Source organism: Rhipicephalus microplus, chromosome 1 (genome assembly GCF_043290135.1).
Source record: "Rhipicephalus microplus isolate Deutch F79 chromosome 1, USDA_Rmic, whole genome shotgun sequence".
In the NCBI taxonomy this organism is placed as follows: Eukaryota; Metazoa; Arthropoda; class Arachnida; order Ixodida; family Ixodidae; genus Rhipicephalus; species Rhipicephalus microplus.
Window position 1 is genome coordinate 100,908,749 of NC_134700.1, and position 27,251 is coordinate 100,935,999.

The 27,251-nt window shown below is 45.2% G+C and overlaps 1 protein-coding gene across 2 annotated transcripts in view; it reads right to left on the reverse strand.

Annotated features, from left to right (window-relative positions):
- Nucleotides 1–7,608: 7,608 nt before the first annotated feature.
- Nucleotides 7,609–27,251, reverse strand: part of LOC142796201 (phospholipid-transporting ATPase ABCA3-like) — a 25,186-nt gene continuing 5,543 nt past the window's right edge. For both annotated transcript variants that reach the window (XM_075886360.1, XM_075886357.1), the window contains 2 exons: nucleotides 19,502–19,724; nucleotides 7,609–8,959 (listed from right to left, as the gene is read on the reverse strand). In XM_075886360.1, the coding sequence (XP_075742475.1) occupies nucleotides 8,714–8,959; nucleotides 19,502–19,724 (469 nt within the window). In that variant the 3' untranslated portion in view covers nucleotides 7,609–8,713. The remainder of the gene's footprint in view (nucleotides 8,960–19,501; nucleotides 19,725–27,251) is intronic.

The window sequence follows — 27,251 nt, forward strand, 5'->3', positions numbered from 1 at the left end:
TTTTCTTTCAACATTATATGTCGGTTCAAACCGCTCATTAGCATGTCTGTGTTCCCTAGAGGCTTCCTGATGTATTGCTGTGGCTACCTTATCTTCCTTATCCCACCAACTTTTGGGTTTGTGTCTTCTTTTCCAGGGTGACTTGTCACGTGACTTAGCAAGCTCTAGCTCAAACAGTTTAATTAGATTCGTGTATGTCCACTCTGTTTTATTATCGTCAATGATTACTTTCTCAATTTGTTTAGTGGCTCTTTCAATTTGCCTTTCCAAATAAAACTTTTCCTGTAGTTGCTCATCTTGCCTCCTCCCCACTTTCACTGCTCTTCCAAAATTTAGCTTGATACGTTTGTGATCACTACCCAGAGAGCCACCTTCATCTATGTGCATTCCCCTGAGCTTATCATACATCCTATGTGACATCAGTGCTTAATATATCGTCGACTGCAGCCTTCCTACCTCCCATGTTATTTGCCCTTCACACTTTTCGGTACTGTTGCAAATGATCAAATGAAGCCTTTCAAACATATCCATGATCAATTTGCCTGTCGGGTTGGTATACCCATCTATATCTTCTATATATCCACTCATATCTTCTGGTATAATCATCTCACACTTTCCTCCTAACTCCTGAATGTCCTTTGATATACACTCTACTATTGCCGGGCTTTCCTCTTTGACCTTTGCTCCCGTCCACAAGTACACAAAACCAAGGAGTGCCATTTGCCCTGCCACTTTCCCCTTTAGCCATAAATGTTCCTTGCACTCCTGCTTGACCCTTTGCTAGTCTGTACTTTTATGAATGAATGCCCCAATACCACCCCGTTTCTGTTGTCTTCTGTTCGATTACAATATTCCCACGGCGTAATCCGCATTGTTAGGAGCTTGTTCCATGTCCCTGAGATGTGTTTCTACAAAACCGTGTACCATCGGCCTCTCCTCCCTTAGCTGTTCTTCTATCTCTTCCCACTTCAGCCTGTTCCTACCACCCTGCATGTTAATATACCCTATGTCTGAATTTTTCGCCCTGATGGCGAAAATAAGAACGAAATAGACTTTATAATGAGTGCACACCAGTGCATCGTGCAGGATGTGGAAGTGGTTGGCAAGGTACGTTGCAGTGACCATAGAATGGTACGGTCTCGAAATCGCCTTAACTTGAGGAAGGAACGGCAGAAAATGTTACGCAAGAAGCAAATCGATGAGCTAGCACTGAGAAGGAAAGTACAGGAATTCAGAGTCTTGCTTCAGAACAAGTACTCTCCTTTTAGTGAGGAAACCAACCTTAGCGTAGGTACAATGAATGATAATCTGACGAGTATCATTACGGAGTGTGCAGTGGAAGTTGGAGGCAGGGTAGTTAGACAGGACACTGGCAAGCTTTCTCAGGAAACGAAGAATCTCATTAAGAAGCGTCAAATCATGAAAGTCTCAAGTACAACAGACAAAATAGAACTGGCAGAGCTTTCGAAGTTGATTAATAGGCGCAAGATATCTGATGTAACAAGGTATAACATGGAGAGAATTGAACACGCTCTGAAAAACGGAGGAAGCTTCAAAGAAGCGAAGAGGAAACTTGGGATAGGCAAAAGTCGGATGTATGCACTAATGGACAAAGAAGGCTAAATAACTACCAATATGGATAGGATAGTTAAAATAGCGGAGGAGTTCTACAGAGATTTGTACAGTAGGTGGGACAACCACGACTCAAATACTATAAGAACTAGCAGTAACCCAGATGACACCCCACCAGTAATGATAGAAGAAGTCAGAGAAGCTTTGTAGAGCATGCAAAGAGGCAAAGCTGCTGGTTAGGATCAGGTAACATCAGATCTTCTGAAAGATGGAGGAGAGATTGTGTTAAAAAAACTAGCCACCCTGTTTACGAGGTGTCTCCTGACGGCAACAGTGCCAGGGTCTTGTAAGAACGCTAACATCATCTTAACACATAAGAAAGGCGATGACAAGGACTTGAAGAATTACCGGCCGATCAGCTTGCTCTCTGCAGTATACAAAGTATTTACAAAGGTAATTGCTAACAGAGTAAAGAAAACGTTAGAATTCAATCAACCAAAGGAACAAGCAGGATTTCGAACAGGCTACTCAACAATCGACCACATTCATACTATCAATCAGGTAATAGTGAAATGCTCAGAATATAACCAACCACTATACATAGCATTCATAGATTACGAGAAGGCGTTTGATTCAGTAGAAATATCAGCCGTCATGCAGACACTGCGGAATCAGGGTGTCGATGAAGCAAATATAAACATCCTGGAAGAAATCTACAGGGGATCAACTGCTACCATATTGCTTCATAAAGAAAGCAACAGAATACCAATCAGGAAGGGTGTAAGGCAGAGGGACACAATATCTCCAATGCTATTTACCGCGTGCTTACAGGAGGTTTTCATAGGCCTAGAAAGGGAACAGTTAGAGATAAGAGAATGGAGAGTACCTTAGTAACCTGCGCTTCGCCGATGACAATGCATTGCTGAGTAACTCAGGGGACGAATTGCAACTCATGATTACAAAGTTAGACAAGGAGAGCAGAAAGGTGGGTCTTAAAATTAATCTACAGAAAACGAAAGTAACGTACAACAACCTCGGAAAAAAGCAGAGCTTCGAAATAGGCAATAGTGCACTTCAAGTTGTACAAGACTATGTCTACTTAGGGCAGGTAATAACCGCGGAGCCTAACCATGAGACTGAAGTAACTAGAAGAATAAGAATTGGGTGGAGCACATTTGGCAAGCACTCTCAAATTATGACAGGTAGATTGCCACTATACCTCAGGAGGAAGGTATATAACAGCTGTATGTTGCCGGTACTTAGCTACGGAGCAGAAACCTGGAGACTTACAAAGAGGGTTAAGCTTAAATTGAGGACGACGTAGCGAGCAATGGAAAGAAAAATGGTAGGTGTAACCTTAAGAGACAAGAAGAGAGCAGAGTGGATTAGGGAACAAACGGGGGTTAAGAATATCATAGCTGAAATCAAGAAGAAGAAATGGACATGGGCCGGGCATGTAGCGCGTAGACGGGATAACCGCTGGTCATTAAGGGTAACTAACTGGATTCCCAGAGAATGCAAACGGGTTAGGGAGAGACAGAAGGTTAGGTGGGCAGATGAGATTAAAAAGTTTGAGGGTATAAATTGGCAGCAGCAAGCACAGGACCGGGTTAACTGGCGGAACATGGGAGAGGCCTTTGTCCTGCAGTGGACGTAGTCAGGCTGATGGTGATCATGACGATGATGATGATGATGATGATGTCTGAATTGGCTCCACGCTCGTGGCTACGTCTATTTCTGCCACGTACTCTACCTATCTCAGATATTGGTGCCACTTTGGAATCGCATCTGTCCATACCACCTGTCAAAGAGTCTCCCTGGTTGTTTTCCTCTTTACTAGCTATCCTGCACCCCGTAGGCCCGGTTGCCCCCCCCCCCCCAAAAAAAAAAGCTACTGCGCGTCCTGCAAGTTGCCAACCCACCTCATGACCTAGCCGCCCGTCGAAGTGAATTCTGTCTCGTTGAAAACCACCCCACCTATGCACCCCTCTGTTTATTTCCACCACCTCAAAGCCTTTCTCTCGACTCATCCGCCATATCTCTTGGTTTGCGTTGACAACCACTCTTTGCAGGTTGCTATCACGCACCGGTACCTCAAGTATCGTGCATATCGCTACCTGTACCTGAGGAGAAGTGGCGCGCATGTCATCAACGCCTTTCGCCAGTGTGGTTGCTAGTCCTGCTGTAACTTCATTTAAGACATCGTTTAAACCTCCTGAAGTTATCACGAGGTTTCGTCTATCAGCTGTAGTTTTGAGTTTTGCGCTCGCTTGCCTCATGACTGCTTCCAGCTTGCGTACTGGGAATGCCCCTTCTGCAATCATTTTGTCACCTCTTACCCTCTCTTTGATGGCTTCTGTGCATCGATTTAAACTAGAGTCCCTGGCGATTATTACATGCTGTGACTTTTCAGATGGAGCGTCCTGCACCTGGGAGTTACTTGCACCTGTGACGCCCTCTGCTTTGTCCCCTCCCAGCCTCACCACTACTTCGCTGAAGCTGGGCCTTGCGACAAATAAACCGGCTGAACCTGTTTTTTCCAAACTTGCTTGCTCTTTCTTCTCCGCAGTTCTGGTTGCCGGTTCCCCACTGTTCTCCCCGTACGCCACTCCTCTGTTTACCTTGGCTAGTGCTTCCTCGGCGGCCTTCAGCTTTTCTCCCATATACCTCGTTTTCTCTTGCTCTGTCGCCAACGCAGTCTCTAGCTCGGTGATTCTCCTCAGCAGGTCACTCTGGGTAACCATCATTTTCTTCATTTCTTTGCATATATTTATGTACAACACCCCAAGCGGCCAGAGAACCGGTTCTCAAACCGGTACTGCAACCGCGACACCACACCTGACGTCAGACAATAAACTTGCATAACCACTGGATCGTTAAATGCTCCAATGCTTTAGAAATAGCTCCGACACAAGTTTTTATTGCCGTCAGCCATAGACTCAAAAAAGTGCACATGATGCCTTACAGGTGTAGCGGTAACACGCTTTTCCGAAGAGTGACGAATACTATAGACTAGTTCATGCTTTTCTACTTCACGAAAGTTGTGATTTACAGTGTAGGGGGTACACGAACCTTTCAAGTGAATTGTAGTAGGTTTCCCAAGGTTTTCAGTTTGTTTTATTGTTTGGTCTCTTTACCATGCATCCTAGCAAATATGAAGCCGACAACTTACTGTGGGTCGAAATAAATGAAATAGCCGGTGTCTTAGCTCACGCAGCATTAGATCTTCCAATAGTTCAGGTTCTTTCATTGGTAGAATACTTCACTGCAGTCTGGTATAGACTTGAAATCAGTTATTCACACAGTTAAGATGGAAGCATGAGAGTCGCATTGGAGCCAGTCTCGACAATCAGAAGTTACCATCACCAAACTTTGATGCTGTGTCGCTTCAATAAAGTGAAACTTACAAAAGGCTGGTCTGAAGATGTCACTCTTCTGCTAATTCTGCGGAGAATCAGAAAATATTGTCACGCAGTCTTGACAACGGTGAAGGGAGCAGACAATCGGTCGAAGATTAAACTGTTTCAGCTGAACTTGTGGCTACGAAAAAAGAAATCGAGACTACAGCAAGACACCGGCACTGATATCGGCGAACTGAGCGTCAGTCATCGCTCAACTGACAAACGGCGAAGCGTGTCGGCATTTCTACACTCGCCATCGAATATTCTAGTTTTATCGCAAGCGCCGACGTAAATTCCAGAATAATCTTCAAATGTTCACGACGTGGGCGTACCCTCAACAAAATGATCGATGGCAGCCCTGAAGCTTTTCGAATACTGATTGATATGTGGGGTTTAACGTCCCGAAACCACCATATAATTATGAGAGACGCTGTAGTGGAGGGCTCCGGAAATTTCGACCACCTGGGGTTCTTTGACGTGCGCCCAAATCTGAGCACACGGGCCTACAACATTTCCGCCTCCATCGGAAATGCAGCCGCCGCAGCCGGGATACGCTTTTCGAATACTGTAAGTGCGTTTTCCGTTGAGAATCGCGTACAGCGTGACGGGGTGATACGAAAACTCGAGGAAAGAGCGTAGCAATATTGCGCATTGCGTTTTGTCATATCGTAGATATTCAAATATTAGAATGTGTATTCTCATTACTTCCTTTCCAAACATTGACTTGAGCTTGACTAAAGAAATATTTTTAAGCTTCGGTGTCTCAGCTTAGGCGTATATACGGCAACAAGGATGCACTCAATGCCGTGTGTAATTTTGTTATGACTTCTATACGAGTACAATTTTAATGCTGTATTTAAAACATTCGTTAATAAAATAAAGTTAATAATATTTTCAAACGTGTTTCCGTCATGTTAATAATACAGGTAGGGAGTAATACAAGCTCAATAGCATAATATTTGTAGTCTATATTTATTGTATTACATAGTGTTTTCATTTATTGGTTTATTTTAAAATCACCTAAAATTCTTCAAATAACATTTTCATATATTTAAGACTTCGCATATTGGGCCGATCCGCCGGAGTTGGTGCATACCATAAAGTGAAGGAGAAACAACTGAATAATGAGCAGCTGGTTGCGGCGAATCGCACTGTTTGTAGTTACCCAAACATTGGAATTTCATGGGATCTTGTTATGTACAAATTCTTTTCGGCCTGACGGCTAAGAAGGAAAAAAAACGAAAGAGAGTATAACGAAGGAGCAATGTCATGACAACTGTACGACGTTGTTTCTTTTGATCTATATTTAATTACCACACTGTATTAACTCATTGAGCAAGCTGTGAAAAAGTAATTTCACACCACCTCAAAAACCTCAAAGTGCATCATGTCGACGGGGCCGAACTTGGTCCTAAGGTTTCCGTTTTCATCGCCAACTACTATAAGTCATTCTCTCTTCTAGGTGTTTTATATTAAGATTTATATTCTCCTATTGTAAAATCTTTTGAATGTGCATTATTTTTTAGCGAACCTCGACAATTTTGAGCGAGTCTATCTATCTATCTATCTATCTATCTATCTGTCTATCTATATATTTATTTATTTATCAATTTATCTATCTATCTATCTCTCTATCTGTCTACCTATTTATCTATCTGTCTGTCTGTCTGTCTGTCTGTCTGTCTGTCTGTCTGTCTGTCTGTCAGTCTGTCTGTCTGTCTGTCTGTCTGTCTGTCTGTCTGTCTGTCTGTCTGTCTGTCTGTCTGTCTGTCTGTATCTATCTATCTATCTATCTATCTATCTATCTATCAAGCCGCTTTCGTATCGGTGCTTTTGTGGTCACCCCCTTAACTTGGCATGAACCAAAATCAGAATGGGAGGGTAAGACGGCTTTACGAATATAACGCGCTGGTCAAGACAGGGATAATGTCACAAACCATTCGCGGATGGCGTCAAACATTTTCCGCGAGACAGTGGAAAATACCCATGGGCGTGTATGAGGTGCTGGTATGTGGGTAGGTGCCATAGGCGATTGACACTTAGTATCTACCTGGGGTTCTTTAACCTGCAACCAAATATGAGCACATGGGCCTGCTCGATCAAAAATGCAGCCGTCGCAGCCAGGATTCGGTCCCGCTACCTGCGGGTCAGCAGCAGTACCTTAGCCAGTAGACCACCGCAGCGGGGCTCCATGTTGGAATTACGCACAAGAGACAGCATATTGCTATCGTGTTCAACTTTCAAAAACGGAGCTTATTGGTCCCACAGTTTTTTTACACAGTAGCAAGCCCTCATGCATCATACCAGTTTATTTGTCGGCTTGCGTAAAATTATGTAGAGTGCTCGACCCCGCCAGATATACATCCATATATGGTAAACGGAAGCCACATATGTTACACTTATGCTTGTATGTGGCCAGATATAACTTATGTAAGTGCCATATATGGCATTTCTGTAAGGGTTGTAGTGTGGCGCTGAGAGTCCACGCCCTCCATGGATGTCGCCATTGCGCATCGTCACCGAGTGCCAAGAAACACTCGCAAAAAATATTATTAGCTGTAACACAGATATCTATTACACACATGGTATAAGGGGTACATCTCGTGCATAGCCATCGCGCAAGAGGGGGCTGGGGAGGTGGCCGCACCTCCCAAAATTAGGAGAAGTGCAAGCTCTGCCCCCTAATTTTATCCAGTTAGACCTTTCAGATAATTTTTACTGCACAGAGCTGTGGCTAAATATGTGTTTCTACGACAATGACAAACCGAAAGCACCTTATGTTACATTCAACTAATTGTTTATTTCCCACCTTCACGATCGTGATTGTGGGAACCAAAAGCCAGTCGACATGAGAGGCACACCATCATTTCTTTTAAATGTGCATCTCTTTTTTGTACTGTTATTTGCCGCACCGTCCCCTTCATGTGCCGGATATGTATGTTATATATAAATAAAAGCCACAAATAAAAATAGAAGCGGAAGATAAAGTTTCTGAAGCACGCGAACCTACAAGGAAAGGGGAAAACCCTGCACGTGTTTTTCCTTTTACTCATAATGGAAGACACCAGTGCACGTCTATGCCTACATGTTTACGTAAATTAGCTATGGTTAAGAATGCGTGCAGCGATATGCGTATTAATTTATTAAGTACATGGTACACGGCAACCTTGCGTGTTCATATTCACTATCATTAAATATTACATAGGCAGCAGCAGTATTTCTGCTGTTAGGAAATTGCATACAAAATAGATCAGAAATGCGGCATGACAAACGAGAAAGATAATAAAAATCATAAAAGGCTACATACGAAAATAAGGGCTTCAATAGCAGCTGTTCCCACTGTCTTAGTAAAAAGATAAAACAATAGCTTGAATATTTCTGGTCGTTTATCAAACATGCCAAAAAACAACGTAAAAAAACGTCGGCAGTAAATGAAGTCTGTGCTCATACTATAATGCATACGTGTATGCATGCCTAGATGTGAAATTAACTCATTGCTTGATTTCTTCGTGCTAAAAATTATTTATGCCGCCATAAACCATTACTAAATATACCATAATGTGGTGGCCCAAACTTAATCTGCGAACTGACCTCGTTTATTTGTGGCACTTAACAGTGCCATAAAAGCTACGCCATCGAGAGTGGTGGTTCTTTAGCATAAAATTAAGCGCGATCACCGATCGGTTCTCACACGTGTAACTATTGGCACACACCAACTCGATTACATAACGCGTGCGCATTTAATTAGGCGGCATGACGACCACCGTGGGAGGCTCGTCCTTTTGAAAGAAACGGATCTGGTTCTCGCCAAAGTCCACCATTTTCCGCTCGCGTGCGAATCCGATGAAGACCTCGCCAAGCGATGTGTCGTTGACCAGAAAATCTTCAAACTTGATCTCCTGCTGGAGCGTGTGCAGTTTGAAGATCACCTCACTCCATATAAGGGGGTAGTCAGCGTTCGGCTTCAGACGGTAGCGCATCTGATCCTGCACAGGCAAGAAGCGCACAGACGCCATTCCCTATTACGGCATATACGTCTTCAACCAGGCCGCGAAGCACTTATCTTCTTCAAGTAATCGCCGAACGATATCACTAAGGGGTTATCTTGTACTCGTGATATATTCCTGCCACTAAAGTCATTCGAGCCACATCAGTGACGTTTGCGACGATTTATACAGGTTTGGCACAACGATGATGCCCTCTTTTGAGTACTTTGTAGTGGAAAATGCTGCAAGATGTCGCTACCACCTCGGCCACTGTCTAGTTACCATTAGAGGTTCGTATACAGTAACTCAATGCCACCACCGTAAACGGCTGCGCTAGCCGTTATTAACCCAATTCCTATTTTTTATGGGTTGCCGGCCGACACAATTTTGAGACGCTCCTGTGGCCGTGTGGTTAAAGCCCTTTTTTAGCTCGTAGGGGGCATCTCTAAATTTAATTTTCGACATTTCCAGCAGTCGGATTCGCAAGCCAACTTGGACATTTTTTTTTCTTTCGAAAGTCTTGGCCGGCGTATGATTCCACTTCAGGAATGAGCGGTGATCCTTCAACGTGACGAGACCACTCAGGCCGAGTCACCTATGTGAGAATTTAAAGCTATAGCGTCCTTCGACCAAATACAACCTATGCTTGTCGGAGCTGAGTGACACGGCTTTGTTAAACATGTGCAAGCCAAATTAGCATGCCTAACATTTAAAAAGAGAAATACAGAAATATTCTGAAGCTTTAGTTACGATCATGTCACCACTGCAATGCACCACTGAAAATACCCTCACCAATTTTGTACCATAAAATTTGTGTCTATACACTGTAAAAGCTACTCGTCGTTTTGATGGCCATTTCTTTATCATTTTTGACAAGCTACCGGCGTCACATGAAGAAAACGGCAAAACCGCCGTCAATAGTAGCGGAGAGAGAGCAAAGAGGAGGTGAGCAAGACCCCGCGGGCGCTTTGGTTGGTTTCCGTACAGGATACGTCACGGGACGTCACTCAACACGTGTTTCGGTTGTCGGCGCGCCGTCTCTCTCCCGCTTATCCCCGAGTCCCGACCCACCGTCACTGCCATTGCTACCGCGTGTTTTTTTTTTTTTTTGTCTCTTTTCGTTGTATTGCAGAAACCGCGTGCGCGTTGCGGTTGTACTCAATTGACTGAATTAGTTTGCGTTTTGGAGGTGACACATTTTGGAAACCGTGTTCCAGAAAGCACAGCCCCGAAGCTAATGCGCCTGCAAAAGATGAGTATTCTTTCCAAGCTGTCATTCTTGCAAAATTCGGGGATTAGTGCCGAGCCATGCTCGCGCCAGGTTTGCAGAAAGTAGTACCATTCTGGCACAAAAAGGCTTGTGCCCTAGTTATTGAGATTTCGGGGATGTCAGGAAAGAACACGAAGCATCAGCTGAACTCAGTGGGGAAAATTGGTCGCAGCCGATAGTCTGGCCAGGCACTGGAAGTTGACAGCTCTGTGGCGCTTGTATGCTACGTGTGTACTTCGGCCAGTCGGGCTTGGCGTATCTCGTTTCTTTCGGCCGCGCGCCTGTCATGCTCGTATTGCAGTACGTTCTTCGTTTGGTGTTGTCTGCAGATCTCAAATGTGCCTTGCTGCCGCGGCGGGTGCTGCAGGTTGTACTATACGTGCAGGCGCCGCATTGATGAGTATGGATTCGATCGATACGATGTGGGCGTAAGACGACCATTTTCCCGCGTGCTGTCAGTGAAAATAAATAAAAGCCGCTACTCGCACAAAGCTTATTGGCTCACATTGAGTAAAATTAAGGACACCATGCATAGCATAAGCGATTAATGTTCATGGCACTTCGCTGTCTACAGAAGTGTGCCCTCGTGCAATGGTTTTTCTATCATTCCTGTATTCACAAGTTGAAGTTTAACTGTGTCCATTCCGTCAGTATATGTGTCTAGAATTAATTTGGTGTTCTCGGCCGAGGTGAGACGAAAATGCTCATCTGCTCTTTGTCCTTTATGACCCATCCGGCAAACAGTTTTACCATCGGGTGTGATGGAATAAACAGTAGAACATAAAAAGTGCACGTCATATAATAACCGTGAGGAATATTATTAGCAATGAAGTTAAGAAATCAAGTTTTCTGAAGTTGAAAAAAACCATGTACATTGATTGGGGTGAGCGTGCTATCTTGGTTTCGAAAAATTTGGCATATTCAGGCACAGAAATTAATTAAATGGCACTGACGTCATCACCACGGGAGGTGTTGTACGGGGGTTTGAAGCCTCATTAAATGCATGTGCGTTGAGTAAGCTACACAAAGCAAATTCGTCAACGTTGTAATCAAATCTAGCAAGTTATTTTGCATGGGTGATAAGGTGCCTTTATTTAAAGTAATCTACTGGTTTGCTTCATTTATCACAGGTTGGAGGCTGTATGCATCAGTTTTAAACGGAGTGATTGCAGGTGCTGCTATGGCAACAAGGAAGCTTGCTTCATTAGCAAGGTAATATCTGAGGATGGTGTTCTTGTGCATGTTTTAATACACTTGTGTTAATTTCTACATTACTGATGAAGATGATATTGGTCCTTAGTAATGAACGAGGAGAATTTAAATTTGTTTGACATAACCTTATCGAAAACCAACAGAAAATGAAGCCAAGGAAGGTACAGGTGACTTTTAACTGTACTGCTTTTAGGTGTATCGTGGTGAAGATGTAAAGAAAGCAAACTGAACTAAAAGACAACTTGCTGTTCACATTAATTTCTTCTCATCTATATCACAAATAATATAATACGCTTAAAACAGTTAACATCCCCTATATCTTCTTTGTCTTCATTATCTACTGGTTTTCACTAAGGTCCTCAGTAATGTGTTTCGTTCTAGTAACTCAAATGCCTAATGCGCAGGAAAGGAATGCATGCAGCTGAACTACAGCTGTACGATATCGCTGGCCTACGCACTGTTTCTGCGTTCAATATTCCTGGAAACATTCATGTGTAGTCATGTATATTTGTCATTGTTGCCACATTCCGGTGCCCAATTTGACTATGAGAGACATTACAGAATCCATTTGAATGTTCGTAATGTTAGCATACCATGTGTGAATGAGCACTCTTCTAAATGTTTTAAAACATTTAATGCACTACGCGTTCATGTTTCACGAATTCATGAACCTCACACCAGTGCTCCTCCCACTTTCCCGAAGGAAACATTCAACTGCCCTCACACGTTCTGTAATGCCCACTTCCTTTTGAGACAAGATGTTGTTCGACATGTTAAGCGACACATTTCCTCTGGCATTGCTACGCCATGTCGTTTCATCGACTGCAAGAAGATGTTCACAAATACGAAGTTGTTCACATCACATGTGAGCTGTCATCATGGCAGTAGTGGCTATCAGAGTCACTGTGAGGCACAATTTGATGGAGGTGACCTTGAAACACTTGCCAGTGGGGACGTGCCATGCACCACTGTTGAAATATTACCTCCAAATGTTCCTAACTCGTTTGTGCAGTCGTGGCAGATAAGAAATGCTGCCCTATTTTTAATGAAGTTAGAATCATTTCACCTTGTACCGTCATTTGTGGCACAGATTATCAGTAAAGAAATCAACTTCATGAGTTCACAGTCACAAGACCACAGGCTTCAAGCTATTGGAAAGATACTTGAAGAACACAACATAGGTGAAGAAACATCTGCCGAGATCCTGTCATCACTCAGTAACGAAGAAACACCATTTAATCCAGTTGATGGTGTGCTGAGAACCTAATATACGCGGCAGGACTTCTATAAAAAAGAATTCAGCAAGATAGAACCTCTTGAGGTGAGCTTTAGGAATGAACGAAGCTGTCACTACGTACCAATCAGGCAATCTCCTAAAGCCATTTTTTCGAATGACATGGTGCGGCAAGAGCTAACCAAGAGCAAAGTTTGCGATAGCGAGTATCTTCCTACTTTTAGTAATGGTACTCTTTGCCAGGAATCTTCCTTTTTGAAACGGAACACTACAGCTGTTCAACTGCTCCTGTACCAGGATGCATTTGAAGTTTCAAATCCACTTGGATCGGCTAGAAAAAAGCACAAAATCATGGGCATGTATTATACTGTTGCGAACCTTCCTTCACATTTTACCACTAAGGTACATAACATCCAGTTAGTGATGGTATTTTATGAGGCAACACAAGTGAAGCTGCGCCACCATGATGTTATGAAGAGAATTCTCGAATAGCTTAAATATCTAGAAAGCACTGGCATCAATGTCGGAAAGGAACACTTCAAATGTACCTTGGTTTCCATTTTGGGGGATAATTTGGGAAGCCATGGAATTGGTAGCTTTACCGAAAACGTCTCTACTTCACAGTACTTTTGTCGGTACTGTGAGATCACAAAGGATGAGTTCAAGAAAAATCATCATTTTATTGGATCAGAACGCTCACGCGATAAGCACAGGAATCACGTGAACATGGCCGAACAGGGACAGCATGATTTGGCAAAGGGAGTTAAGTTCAACTCTGCTTTTAATGCCTTGAAATCATTCCATGTCACAACAGGACTACCACCATGCATTGCCCATGACATTTCAGAAAGGATTGCTCCGTTTGACTTAACATTAGATGTTAAACACTTCGTCCTTGAAAAAAAATGGTTCACAGTTGCAAAGCTGAATGAACGAATGAGAAATATATCTCTTTGTCATCATGATGCAGCGAGCAGGCCAGCATCACTCGTGAATGACAAGACCTGCAAAGTGCGTGGACAGGCAGTTGAGGTGTCTTACTTTACAAGACTGCTCCCTGTCCTCATCAATGGCAATATAGTGGAGTGTGAGGATGAGGTATGGAACTTGTGTCTAATGTTAAAAATGATTGTTCTTATTCTTATATCTCCCACACTCCATGTTACCCAGGTTGCGTACCTCAGAGTGCTGATCGATGACTACATCTATGAAAGACTTCGTATTTTTGCGCATGTACCACTGAGGCCTAAACGTAATTTTCTCTGTCATTACCCCGAGCTCTGCTACCGTTTTAGTCCGCTATCTCACGCATCAACTCTGCGATTTGAGAGCAAGCATTCCTACATCAAACGAATAATTTCGTTTGATGTAGGAAGCCCAATAATAATACTTTCAAGTATTCCTTTTTTCCGCGCACTGCCAAAGAATGGAATGAGCTTGACAGCAAAATTGCTGAAACAGCCAGTATCGAGGCATTTGAAAAATGTATATCTGACTAGTTTTTTTTTCACGTGAAACATTTTTTATGTTGTTTGAAGTGCTTTGTTCTGTGTTGACTGCAGTATTGTATTGTTGATTTTTTGTACTATGTACACCCACTCTGCTATGGCCCCATGTTGGGGCTAGCAGTATTGCTAAATAAATAAATAAATAAATAATTCGGAGCTCTCAAAACTTCAATAACATAACTCGAACGATGTCAATAAAGCATGAAATGCTTCAGGCATACTGCAGAGCGGGAAATTTATTGCCTGACAATCTGTTGCAAGAAAGCTGTTTCGAACTTCACTCACCCATTATAGATGCCAAAATAGTACATGCAGTGGAATCTGCAGTGCCAGAGTCGGCCCAACTGAGCCGTCGTCTTACGTTCAATGGTACTACTTATGAAGCTGGATCTGTCATCCTGTATAGCAAGCATAATTGTTCAAGAGGAGTCAAAATTACGTGTTGTGTGTCTGTTGGAAAAGACATTGCTTTTGTAAAAACAGATTGCACAATAGAAGAATGGAGTGGAAGAGGGCTAGAGATAGTCACGTTCTCCAGTGAGGATTCAGTGTGTGTAGCATATGAACAGCTTGTTCATAGAAGTTCTTTGAATTTCTTTGTCTGTGGGTGTGAGAACGTTTTGACTCTGAATCACGATGATGACTATATTCATTATGTGTAAGAACTATGTGTAATAATTATGTGTGTTTTATGTGTGAAAGCATATACTTGGACTCTTTGTTAATAGTTTTGTGATTAGTTGAGTGTTTGCTGTGTTATTTTATGTTTGTGCACCAAATAAATGAAGCCAAATTTTCAATGTGTATTTTATATCAGGTAATGGAGTCAATCACGTCGGCAGTACAGAGACTGGTGCCTAAAATTACTGACGAGGAACTCTCAGATCTTGCCACCTACCTAGACTCTGAGGGCTACCAAAATGCAAAAGACCTAATTTACCTCGAGGCAGAGGACCTTAAGCCCCATCTCAAGATGTTTTATGACCGAAAACTCCTTATTCGAGTGAAGGCCAATTTAAGTAGTGAGCCCTCAAACAGCAATGTTACAAGTGTAGTACCGCAAAATGCATCTGTTGCAGTGGAAAGACCAGTCACAGCATCAACCCGTCACAGACCCCTCACAGCATCAATGAATTCCAGGCGACTTGGACTGACCTTCCTGAAGAACTTAGAAAGGATTATGAAAATGGACTAAGGCCAACGCCCCAGATGAGGCGCCACGTAGTGAAGGTGCTGGGGACGTCACTTGCGAAGTTAGACCCGTCTCCAGGCATGGCAGCAGTCAAACGTGTGGCACGCCTTGTGGCTGATAAATATACACATTCATTTGCTGACCTGACGTGGGCTGGTGATCTTATTGGGGATGGAAGTGCCTCATTTTCTCGTCAGTTGTCAACATTTCTTGAAAACAGGAGGTGGCTGAACCGAAATGCTAAGTGAACAGTTGATGATTTGTTGCATCAGGCAGATGAGGTTTCAACGAAAAGGTTCAGTGGCCCACAAGATACCCACGGTTGCGTGGCATGGCAGCCTGACTGTAGTCCAGAAACGTGGGCGAGCTTGACAGAAAAAAGGGGCCTGCTTCTGCAAACTAGCTTGACGTTCCCTAATGAAATCTCAAAGCTGATGGCACAGACATACCCACTGCAACGGAAAGGTATTAACGAAGGTAAACTAACTATACAGAACATCCAAGAACTATGGCCGAACCTTCTTGAGGAGTCTCATTTCTTTAGACATGTTGAGACCCTTGTCGGCTTTTCCTTTTGTGAGTCATTTATCTGTGAGCTGACACTCAAAGGGCCCAAAATTATTGACTATATGCTCAAGATGTCGAAGAAGGAAATGCGCCCACTACTTCAGAAGATCACGTCGGCTACCTACAAGGAAGGGCAGCTGGTGCCAAGGCACTACTTCATGCTGGAGCTGCTGTGTGCCTTTTTCAGCGAGAACAACAGCAAAGTGATGTCATTTCATTCGGTATTCCGGTATGTTCATCAGTTATCTACTATTTCCTGATGTCTAATGGCTTAGAATAGTACCAAAGAACACAGGTGAATAGACATTACACTATCGCAGTGTACTTTGCAATCACCTTGAGGTTTCTTCGTCCTTCATGATCTCTGGTGCTCTATCTAAATCGTAACAAATTAGCTAGTTCAACAATGCACTTCACAAACCCTTGTGTTATGTATTACGTGTGTAGTATACAAAAGATATCAAGTACTTTCTGTTCCCATTTCTACGTGTATTCCTCGAAATGCACACACTTCAGACTGTACGCCACGCATACCTTCCCCACTTATGGCAATTTTATGCATTCGACAAAGGGCGAGTGGCCATACAGGCTTTGCAATGCATGAATTATCGTGAAGCGCTGCTTACAGATCCGGACACACAGCTACTATTTGCGTAATATGGAAGTCAGGGTGGCCTGACTAGGGTTGTTAAGGAAGACTGACAAACCATAGTACTGACCACACACCGCCTTAGTACAAATGACTACTGCTTGAATAATGGAAATTCCTAAGGCACTGTGAACAATTGTTGCAGTCGAACAAAGTCCTTCCTATACCCACAGAGGACCTGCGCCTCCCTATTTCTCAATAAAGAACCTTCCATCCATCCAGGACATCAGCATTTAGCCCCAGCAGGTCTTCCAAAATCGACTTACCCCAAAATGTAACGCTTGTGGCAAGACAAATGATGTCATAATAATAAGCTGAATAAACATTGATATTTCTTGTTCATTTCTGGTTCACCTTTGATTGCATTTGTTCACTCTTTTGAGCAATATAAATAGCAAGGTTGATCATTTGTAACTACACAATAAAAGCCATACTGGACAATTTATTTTTCATATATTAATGCCTCGCATGCGCAAAACATTAAATGCAAAAATTTTTAACATTTTTCTGATGTTTCATAGAATGGGGTATACTGGTTTAGTTAACATGATGATGAAAAGCATTTCAAGCTACGTTTGTTGAGGGTGTAACATCTAATCCAACAAATGTAATGGCGCTTTGTTACCATGCCAATGCGATGCGCTGAGGAAAGGTGTAGGCCGCTACAAGAGGACGGTGCTAGTCATTATCATTTCGATCGGTGACTAGTGACCTCCACTTTTGTTGTATTCATGCATCATGGAAAGTCGTACATATTATTGTGTTGGCAGCTAGTTGCAGGACAGTTCCGTTTGTGATGTCATTTTTATTTCGTAAAATGTTTACCCTTTCTGGTGTCCGGTGCAAGGCTTAGTTATCAAGCTTATATCTTGTGAATTTCCAGCATGCAGCTCAAGGTGCAATCGAAGGCCTGCCGCTGACACCACATCTTGCTGTCATAGGTGTGTATGTTATGCAGAATTCTCCCACAGTAAAATTTGGGGTTTGGTTGTATGTCATATTGCAGAATTTTCCCATCTAACACAACCGGTACAACGATGCTGAGCAGAAACAATAAAACAGGGGGAATGGTTCGTTTCTCCTTTAGGCACAACCTAGTGAAGCTATGAAAAGCATGGGGCACAGTATCTCTAGTTTTTAACCGTAATACGGTAGTTATGAGTTGAAGGGAAAAGAATTAAATAGATGAAAAACAAGTTGCCCTCAGTAGGGACTGAACCTACAACCTCCAGATGACTAATCCAATGTTCTGCCAATTGATCTTTGACGGCGGCCATTCCCTCATCCACTTTTATAGGGTATTTCTGGGCGCATATATCTGGGAGTGTTGGCCAGTGCCAGTCATAGCCATTGTGCCAAGTGTTGAACACTCGCCATCCTGGTTCATTGTCTGTTGGCTTAATTACCTAGAGAAGAAACAAGGCGTACACTATGCTAACTTCAAACCATTTCCGTCAAAAGTTAGGAATTTTATGCTCCATGCTTTTGTGGCATAGGCATATTTCTCCTTGCATTAGTAACAAAAAACACCTGACAAGTAGAACATGGTAAACAATACCAGGCAACTACTACTGCACCTGCATGATACATGCATAGGCAGTTCATTTCCTTTGACAGTGACAAGGACAATAAACCATTTTCACAACCTTCAAGTGCAGTTCCTTGTGCTGCATATTCGCCCAACTAATGGCGGCACCTATTATGCTTCAAGTCGAGATGAGGTCTACGTTGTACGTGCTGGGGTTTGTCTATTCTCTACTCGCGTCAACTCGCGTCAACTCGCGTCAACTCGCGTCAACTCGCGTCAACCACAGTCTCTTCTCGCGTCACCAGCGGCCAGACTGCGACGCCCTACCCCTTGAAGGCGATTACGCGCGAGCCTTGACGAATGGTGGGTGCAATCTTGCCATTCTATACCAGCAACAAATGGTTGTTTTGCTCACCGCGAGATGACGTGAAAAGAGACTGGTTCCTTTCGCTCCCGCTTGAACGCGCTGCCAGCAGCCGCCGGAGCACGCAGGCCACGCGACACCATGTTCCCTTTCATAAAAATTGATACTGTATATACCATGCACGTCATAATTTTCATGTCCTGGCCTGTCATTTAGGTTCATCTCACGGTCTTGTCATTCGCTGCACACCCATGTTATGCCAACCTAATTTTGTTCAGTACAAACTACATAAACCGGTTGCGAGAGCAACGAGGCCATTTGTCATGAAGATCATGACGTGCACGACTTAAATGGCATTATTTTCATGTTGTGCCCTGTCAATTGTGTTCGCTGCACATAAATTTCATGTCCTGCACATTTTGGCAATTTGAGATGCACTGAACTTAGATAACATAATTGACATACTTTTCCTGTTCTGGCATATCATTTAGGTTCATCCGATCCTCTTGTCATGTAATGCCAATTTTCACAACATCAAAATTAAACGGCCTCACGAAATCGAACACGTAGGCGGTCGTAGCGATAAACACGAAACGACGGATTCTTTGAGAAATGCTTCGTATTAGTCATAAAAGCCTTGTCCACCACAGTAGAGCAGTGGTTATGGTACAAGGCTGCTAACCCGAAATTCGTGGATTAGATACCAGCAACCAGGTACCAGATAACACCAACCTGTCTGCGCATATGCAGAATAATACGACTTTCCGAAATCTATGAGAAATGTAAGGTAATTTATTTGTGTGCTGGGCTCGCGAATCCAATCCCGTTCCTTTCATATTCGTCACACATCTTCGCATAGGCGAATGCCTCGTGCCAGAATACGCTGTCATTTACCTTGAGCTTCCTGTCGTACCTTATGCATGTTTCCGTCACAGGGCCCTCGCACTGAATCATTCGCCAAGGTCATAGCAAAGTGGCTTATGAAGTTATCCGAGTGGGAAGAAGTGCGCGCGCTCACCTCTCGCTTTTCGGCGATGACCGACTGGGGGAATTCGCGCTTGATGCCCCGGTTGATCTCCTTGATGGAGCCATCCTGCACACTCTGCTCCACGGTCAGCTTGACCACGATGGTGCAGCCCTGGGTGGCTGACTGCTTCAGGGCCACCGTGTCGCCGACGCGCGTGAAGTCTCCGCCCGACAGAATGCCGACGCGAGTGCAGAGCTGGTCGCACTCACGCATGCTGCAAACAGAGCACTCGATGTGAAACAGACGCTCCAACTTCACCAGAATTTATCATTTTCCTTTCCTAAGTAAGGCCGAATTTGACGCGCGCCGTAGCGAGAGCCCACGAAAGTAAGTTTGACCACCTGGAGTGTTTTAACCCACACCTAAATCTAGAAACTGGTCGTGGGTGTGGCCCTATCATTACGTCTCCGACGAAATACTAGAGGCAGGCGTACTGTGTGATGTCGGAGTACAGTACAAACACCAGAAGGTCAAAATTTTCATACCCATCGACTAAGCCATGCTTCACAATCATACCCTGGTTTTGGCACGTGAAACTCGGATATTATTAAGCCTACTAACACAGGCGCTCTTTGTTCAGCTATCAAAGCGGGTTTAGCTCAACTCATCACCCTAACACGAAGTAGGACCGCAGGTGCGCAGGGACAGAACACGGGACGCGCGACATTCAGAGGTATGAAGAAACACAAAACTGCGCATTCAGCCGGGATTATGCGCACAGAGCAAAACGCATTGCATCTGTCCTTGGTTACCGTACTTCGTACGCACTCAAAGGGTTCATGACATGGTCACCCAACAATTGGCAGTTTTCTGCGAAAAACGAAGGTAGATGGTCGAATAGGCCTGTACACGTGTGAAAACTGGACTGTAAGAGATTATTTCAGTCCAAAATAAGCCACATAAGTTATCGGCTGTAAAATCTGCCCACCGCCGGTGATCGCCACTTTGTCATGACGAGCGTGACGTCACAAGACGAAGGAGCAGTGTCGTCTTCTGCTACCAAACAGCACCTTCCGCACGCGATCAGTGTTGCGAGGGTTGCTTGCCGCAGGGTCTGCACGTGTCAGGGTGTTGCAACTGTAGCGTAGTGTTACCGGTGATATCGCCATATGCGGCGACGACGTCGTGTACGTTGCGTATTTTAACTTTAACTCCATCACCACCACCTCAAGCGTCGAACAAGGGTGGAACCAAGATGCCAACAACCTCGCCGTTGTGGCAGGCGGTTGTCCGCAATGATAACTAGCTTTATTTCCAGCGTGTCAGGTTGAAAAGCGAGCTTGGGATACGGGGGTATGTCGAGGCTGCATTTGCGAGCAAGTGTTACTTTGCGCCGCGGAATCGGCAAAGAGTGCATATTTTTCTTTTTGTTGGCTAGCATACATGCATGAACGAATTTCAGTGCTGCCATAATAAATAAGTGGTCGTAGCGAAGCTGCACGTCGGGATTATTGTTTTTCCATCGGTAATTGCGTGTGGTACATGTAAACATAAGCCGAAGCGAACAGCTTGTCAGTGCATCACTAAGGTTACTCACGATATGAGTTTGGCCGAATGTTTGCTTGAACTTTGTCGATTGCATTCGCTTCAAAGAAAAAAATAGTCAGTGTGACGCTCACCTCTGGCACTAACTGCGAGGAGTTTCAATAACTATTTATTCGTAGTGGAAAACGGCATACGCATTGCACATTCACAGGACACCTTTTGACCTCTGAAATCGCTTGCTGCAAGTACCAACGCTACATGAGTGACGAGTTGGCATTGGTTCAACCTCTGGAAGTCATTCAGTTCCAGTGGCAACTTGAACAACGCAGAAACATTTTGAGTGCAAGTACAGCTGACCATGGAACACGATCGTCCTCGGGGATGCAGACCGTACAGCATCTCGCCCAACAAACGGTTCATGACGTCACGGCTAGCGAGCGCGCCAGGGTTGCCAGACTTTCAGGCCGCTTACTCGTTTATAAAAACATTCGATTATACCTTAATAGCTCGACGAAATTCACTCAAATTTCGCCAGCTTATCTGTGAACGTACAAGAATCAACCGACACAACACAGTATATGGTTGAAAATTGGGTGTCGTAACCCCTCCAAGCTGCTTGAACACAATCCAAGATTACCTGCAGTTCTGGGTGCCACATTATGTGTGTGACATGTACCGGTGCTTAGAAGCTACTTGCAGATACCGGAGTATTCATATCGATAAAAAGTTGCCTTCAGCAAGTAGTAATAACATCGAGCCCTAATTAAACAGCTTTTTTTCCTAAATGTAGAACACGTGTGAATGCCCCATCATACCCTCTGGGTTTGATTTTCTAGAACGGCAGTGTATCCAAAAAAACGATTGTAAAGAAAAGCATGTGCTTCACTCGGACTGAGACACGTGGATGCAGTTTCTTCTTATAAATTGTATTACTGCAGTCCTGAGGGCACTATGAAATTAGGACCAAAAGACATGGCCTGCGCAATTAGCTCTGGCAGCGTGCAGCCGGAACTAATTGCGGAGGCTACAAGAAAGGTATAAGCGTAGTTTGTCAGTTTATACCGCCTGATGTCGCTGCGATCTTTTGGATTAGCAAGCATTAAAACAAAAAAACTGTGGTGACGTTTTGCTCTAGCGTTCTACCCTATTCGGCGAAGGGCATGACAAATGCGTAGCGGGTGTTTTCCCGGTTTCCGGGTCGGGTACCACATCCGGTGTTACATAATGTCGTCCTAAGATGATCCCAAAGTGTGATCGACGCTTGAGTGGTTCAAAATGTTGGTAGCTCGGCATATAATGATATATTGGGGACAGTTATATATCTGTTACATAACGTGGCGTGATATCGAAATCTTTCACAATATCGTTATTATTTTGTGAGGACAGCCACTTCTTCGGGAGCCTGGTAAGACTTCCAAGTGCAAGACAGCATGCGCAGTTATTTTTTTTAATATTTCACAAAATATGCGCCCCATTTCGCGATTCCGAAATTTTCCCCATTGTGGCAGAAAAACCTTTCAGTCACGACCGGAATAATTATTACGGGACAGCAACACATTGTGTCGTGGGAGCATGGTGACATAGGTAGACCGATGGGGCGTCAGCTCCGTTGGCAGGATCAGAACAACCGAAACGCGCAGATGTGCTTCCCGGCAAGGAGGACTACCGTCTTCGGATGAATCTGACCATGAGCATCGTTAAAGTAGAGAAGAGGGGGCATTTGTTTTTGATGCTTCGGCATAGGATGCTGAAACGTTTTCATAACACATGAGGTCGCGGTGGTTCGGTGCCTATATTCGTTCTCAAAATTGCCTTACGTTTGCCGTAGACAAGTCGCACGTCATCACATTTGCAGCTTTCTCCTGACGTCTTGGTGACGGCTATCGCAACAAGTCTAGAGAAGGAACCACTCTGCGCTTGTACATTTCAACTTTAAAATATTTTCTGTATATAAATTCATCACAGTATTTCTCGCAAGCACACGCAGCGCATTCTCTACCACCCGAATTTCATATACAAACACACTTAATGTTATCAGAACGGCTTGACTACAATTTCGATCAAGAGTTGGAAGTGCGTCTGCTAGGAGTGAACTAAATACAATGTTGTAGCGCGCTCAAAAATTCGATTTCAATTTGACGTTTCGTAGTTAACATCTTTATTAGTCGTATGACGAAGGCCCAGACAATATTTTGGGTACAATTGAGGGCAGATATCCCGGTAATGTCCTCGATTTAAGCTGGAAAGCCTGTGCCAGGTAGACGTGAATCTGCGAGTGCCGGATATCCATGTTGATTTTGACGCACGTTCAACTAGTTCCATTTGTGAAGAAGAAAACGCATCGTTGGCAAGCAACATCGCCACCGCTTGGGTACTGGGTCCTGGGCTTCGCTCGCTCGCCTCGTGCTGATCGTCGACGGCATCTGCTTGACCATTGCACTGTGCCGATCGTGTTTTCGTCGTAGGGCCACCGTCACAATACACGCCAATAAACCCCCTTTTCAATTGATGGAGGGTGCTGACATTCCCCGTCGCTTGAATCTGGGTGCTGCCATTCGTCATCGCCTAAACCTGGAGCTGCGCAATCTAACGCTACCTCTCATCATGGCCGCCAACGATGCGCAACCTGGCTCTTCCACTCCATCCTCCAGCAACCCCGGCGTTCTTCGCTTGCGAGAGGCGAAGGTCTTTAGCGGAGCTAATGAGACCGACGTGGAAGACTGGTTCACCAACTACGAACTGGTGAGCGCAAACAACAAGTGGAATGACGCGGACAAGTTGACTAACGTCATCTTTTACCTCGCTGACGCGGCCGAAATGTGGTAAAACAACCACAAAAACGACATTACGACGTGGTCCATCTTCAAAACATTGTTTGCTGACGTTTTTGGCCGACCCGCTGTCCGCAAGTCCAGAGCCGAACAACGCTTGCGGACTCGCGCACAGAAGCCAACGGAATCTTTCAACAGCTACATCGAAGACATTATTGGGTATTGCAACCGTGTGAACACCATCATGCCCGAGTCAGAGAAGATTCACACACATCCTCAAAGGAATAAATGACGGCACATTTCAGATGCTCCTGGCCCGTAATCCTGCCACCGTTGCGGAACTTGTCACTTTGTGTCAAAGTTTCGACGAGTTGAGCAGGCAGCGTGCCCTGACTCGGCCATTTTTCTCACACGCCGACTCGCTCTCCAGTCTCACTTCCGTTCCCGACCACTGACCAACCCTGCAAGAGATTAAAGACTTCGTGCGTGAAGAAGTAGCTCGGCAACTGTCGTTGATTCCCTTCACGCAGCAGCCGCCATCCTCTCGTCTGCCCTCACCACTCCGTGACGTTATTGCCGAATAGGTAGCTCAGGCTGTTCCCGTCGCTGCCCACCAGCAGCCTGTGGTCATGCCTATTGCCCATGCGCCGGCTATGCAACCAGTGGCCGCGCCTCTTATCGTATGCCCAGGTGGTACGCAGCAGACCCCGCCAGCAGTATTTGCCACCCATGTCTTCAGTTGCTCCCCACTCCGCCCCTTTTTCGACACCTTGGGCCGCACCGCGAGTCAGAAATTCTTGGCGCACTCCTGACAATCGACCGATCTGCTACGCCTGCGGTACTCCAGGACACGTGCACGATATTGTCGCCGTTGCTTCCAACCACTCCACGACGCTACTCGGCCGTTACCGTATGACCCACAGCCCATGCACATACCTGCTTCCTATCCCTCACCACAGTATGGCTACACTAACCTTCCAGAGTCTCAGTCACCCCAGCCCTCACCTCAGACTCACTCTCCCCGCTCCCCATCTCCTCGCAGGTGATCACTGTCCCCAATGCGTCCTCGACCCGCTTACTCTCACCGGGAAAACTGAACGCCGCAGTTCCAGAGGCAAGAACTGCGCCGTCGTCGAAAAGCTCAAGTCCTCCCATTTCACCTGCTAACGTCGTCGCCATATCTGTCGATGGTGTTTCTACCTTTGCCCTCGTCGACACAGGTGCTGCTGTTTCTGTATATAGCCGCCCAGCTCTGCCGCTCCCTACGCAAAGTGACCACTCCGCTCTCTGGACTATCGCTTCGCACAGCTAGCGCACAACCAGTTCGACCTCTCGGCACCTGTACGGCCCGCATATTCATCCAAGGCTTTATGTACGTTGTCGAGTTCATCATCCTTTCAGTGTGCTCGCATGACATTCTCCTCGGGTGGGACTTTCTGTCAAATCATCATGCCATCATCGACTGCGCACGTGCTGAAGTTCAATTTTCGCACCTGTGTGACGAACCTTTGCACGAAACCCTTGAGCGGTCGCCAAAACTTGTCGTACGTGAGGACACTGAAATTCCGCCAGCCTCTCTTGCCATTGTCCCTGTTTGCTGTGATGACCATAACGATGCTACGGTAATGTTTACACCTTCCGACATTTTCATAAGCTGCAAAACCGTTTCTTTGCCTTTCGCTACACTGCTGGCCGAAGCAACATTTTCGTCCACAACCCACTTTCTGCACCGCTTACGCTACTTGCCGGCGAATGTCTCGGTCGAGTGGATTACGTTGATTCTTCTTTATTCCTTAACATGCCAGACGAATTGTGCAGTAGTGCCTCGACCGAACTTCATGCCCTTTCCCCACTGGAATGCTCGTCGAGTGACACCATCTCGAGTTCCATCGCCGACACCTTAAGTGCTCAAGAACGCGCCGAGCTTCTTAATCTCCTCCAGCCCTTCGCGAATCCATTTGACGTTTCTCAGCCGCAATAGGGTCGTACTTCAGCAGTGCACGACTACATTGACACCGGTTCGCACCAGCCATTGCGTCAAAGACCATACCGTGTCTCTGCTGCAGAACGTGACGTCATCAACGACCAGGTCGAAGAGATGCTACGTCGTTGCGTTATTCAACCATCACACAGTCCTTGGGCATCTCCTGTCGTTCTAGTTCGAAAGATGGATGGATCGATTCAATTTTGCGTCGACTACCGGCAATTAAACAAAGTGACGCGGAAAGACGTCTATCCATTACCGCACATTAACGACGCCCTTGATAGCCTCCAAGGAGCCGAATTCTTCTCCTCCTTAGACTTACGATCTAGATACTGGCAGGTTCCTATGGCAGAAGCTGACCGCCAGAAAACTGCGTTCATTACACAAGATGGCCTGTATGAATTTAACGTAATGCCTTTTGGGATTTGTAACGCCCCTGCCACGTTTGAACGACTCATGGACAACACACTGCGTGGATTGAAGTGGTCTGTGTGTCGACGACATTGTCGTTTTTTTTCCCGATTTTCCTACACATCTGCTTCGGCTCCAGCTGGTTCCGACGTGTTTAATCAACGCTGGGCTCCAACTGAACCTTAAAAAGTGCCACTTCGCCGTGCGAGAGCTGTCCATCTTAGGGCACATCGTGTCCAAGCAAGGTGTTCTACCCGACCCTGCAAAACTGCGAGCAGTCGCCGAGTGCCCTAAACCTACTACACTGAAAGAATTACGCAGTTTCATCAGACTATGCTCGTACTTCCGGCGCTTCGTTCAAAATTTTGCGTCGATCATGTCACCAATGACCAACCTCATACGCGGTGACGCAGACCTTTCATCCTGATCTCCTGACTTCGACGTCGCGTTCGCCACGCTCCGTAGCCTGCTAACATCTCCTCCCATTCTACGGCATTTCGACCCAAAAGCTGCAACGGATGTTCACCCAGACGCTAGCGGGGTTGGTCTTGGCGCTGTCCTCGCCCAGCGCAAGCCGGGCTACTCCGAATACGTCGTCGCTTATGTGAGTCGCACGCTCACTAAAGCTAAGGCCAATTACCGCGTCACTGAAAAACAGTGCTTAGCGCTAGTGTGGGCGCTTCGCAAGTTCCGCCATTATTTGTACGGTTGCCCATTCGACCTGGTAACGGACCACCATGCACTTTGTTGGCTCGCCACATTGAAAGATCCTTCTGGCCGCCTAGCTCTGTGGGCACTGCAAATCCAGGAGTACGACATTCACGTGATCTATCGCAGCGGACGAAAGCATTCTGACGCCGACGCACTGTCCCATTCGCCTTAACCTCCCGACTCAGCCTGCAGAACTACTGGTACCAACTCTGTCGCATCTCTCGACCTCGACACGTTTGCCAGTGAACAACACAAGGACCCATGGATCACTTCCCTTTTTGACTGTCTCTCTGGATCGTCAACCACTGCGGTATCACGATCTCTCCGACGTCAAGCTGCTCATTTCGCCATTCGTGATCGGCTAATAAACCGACGCAAC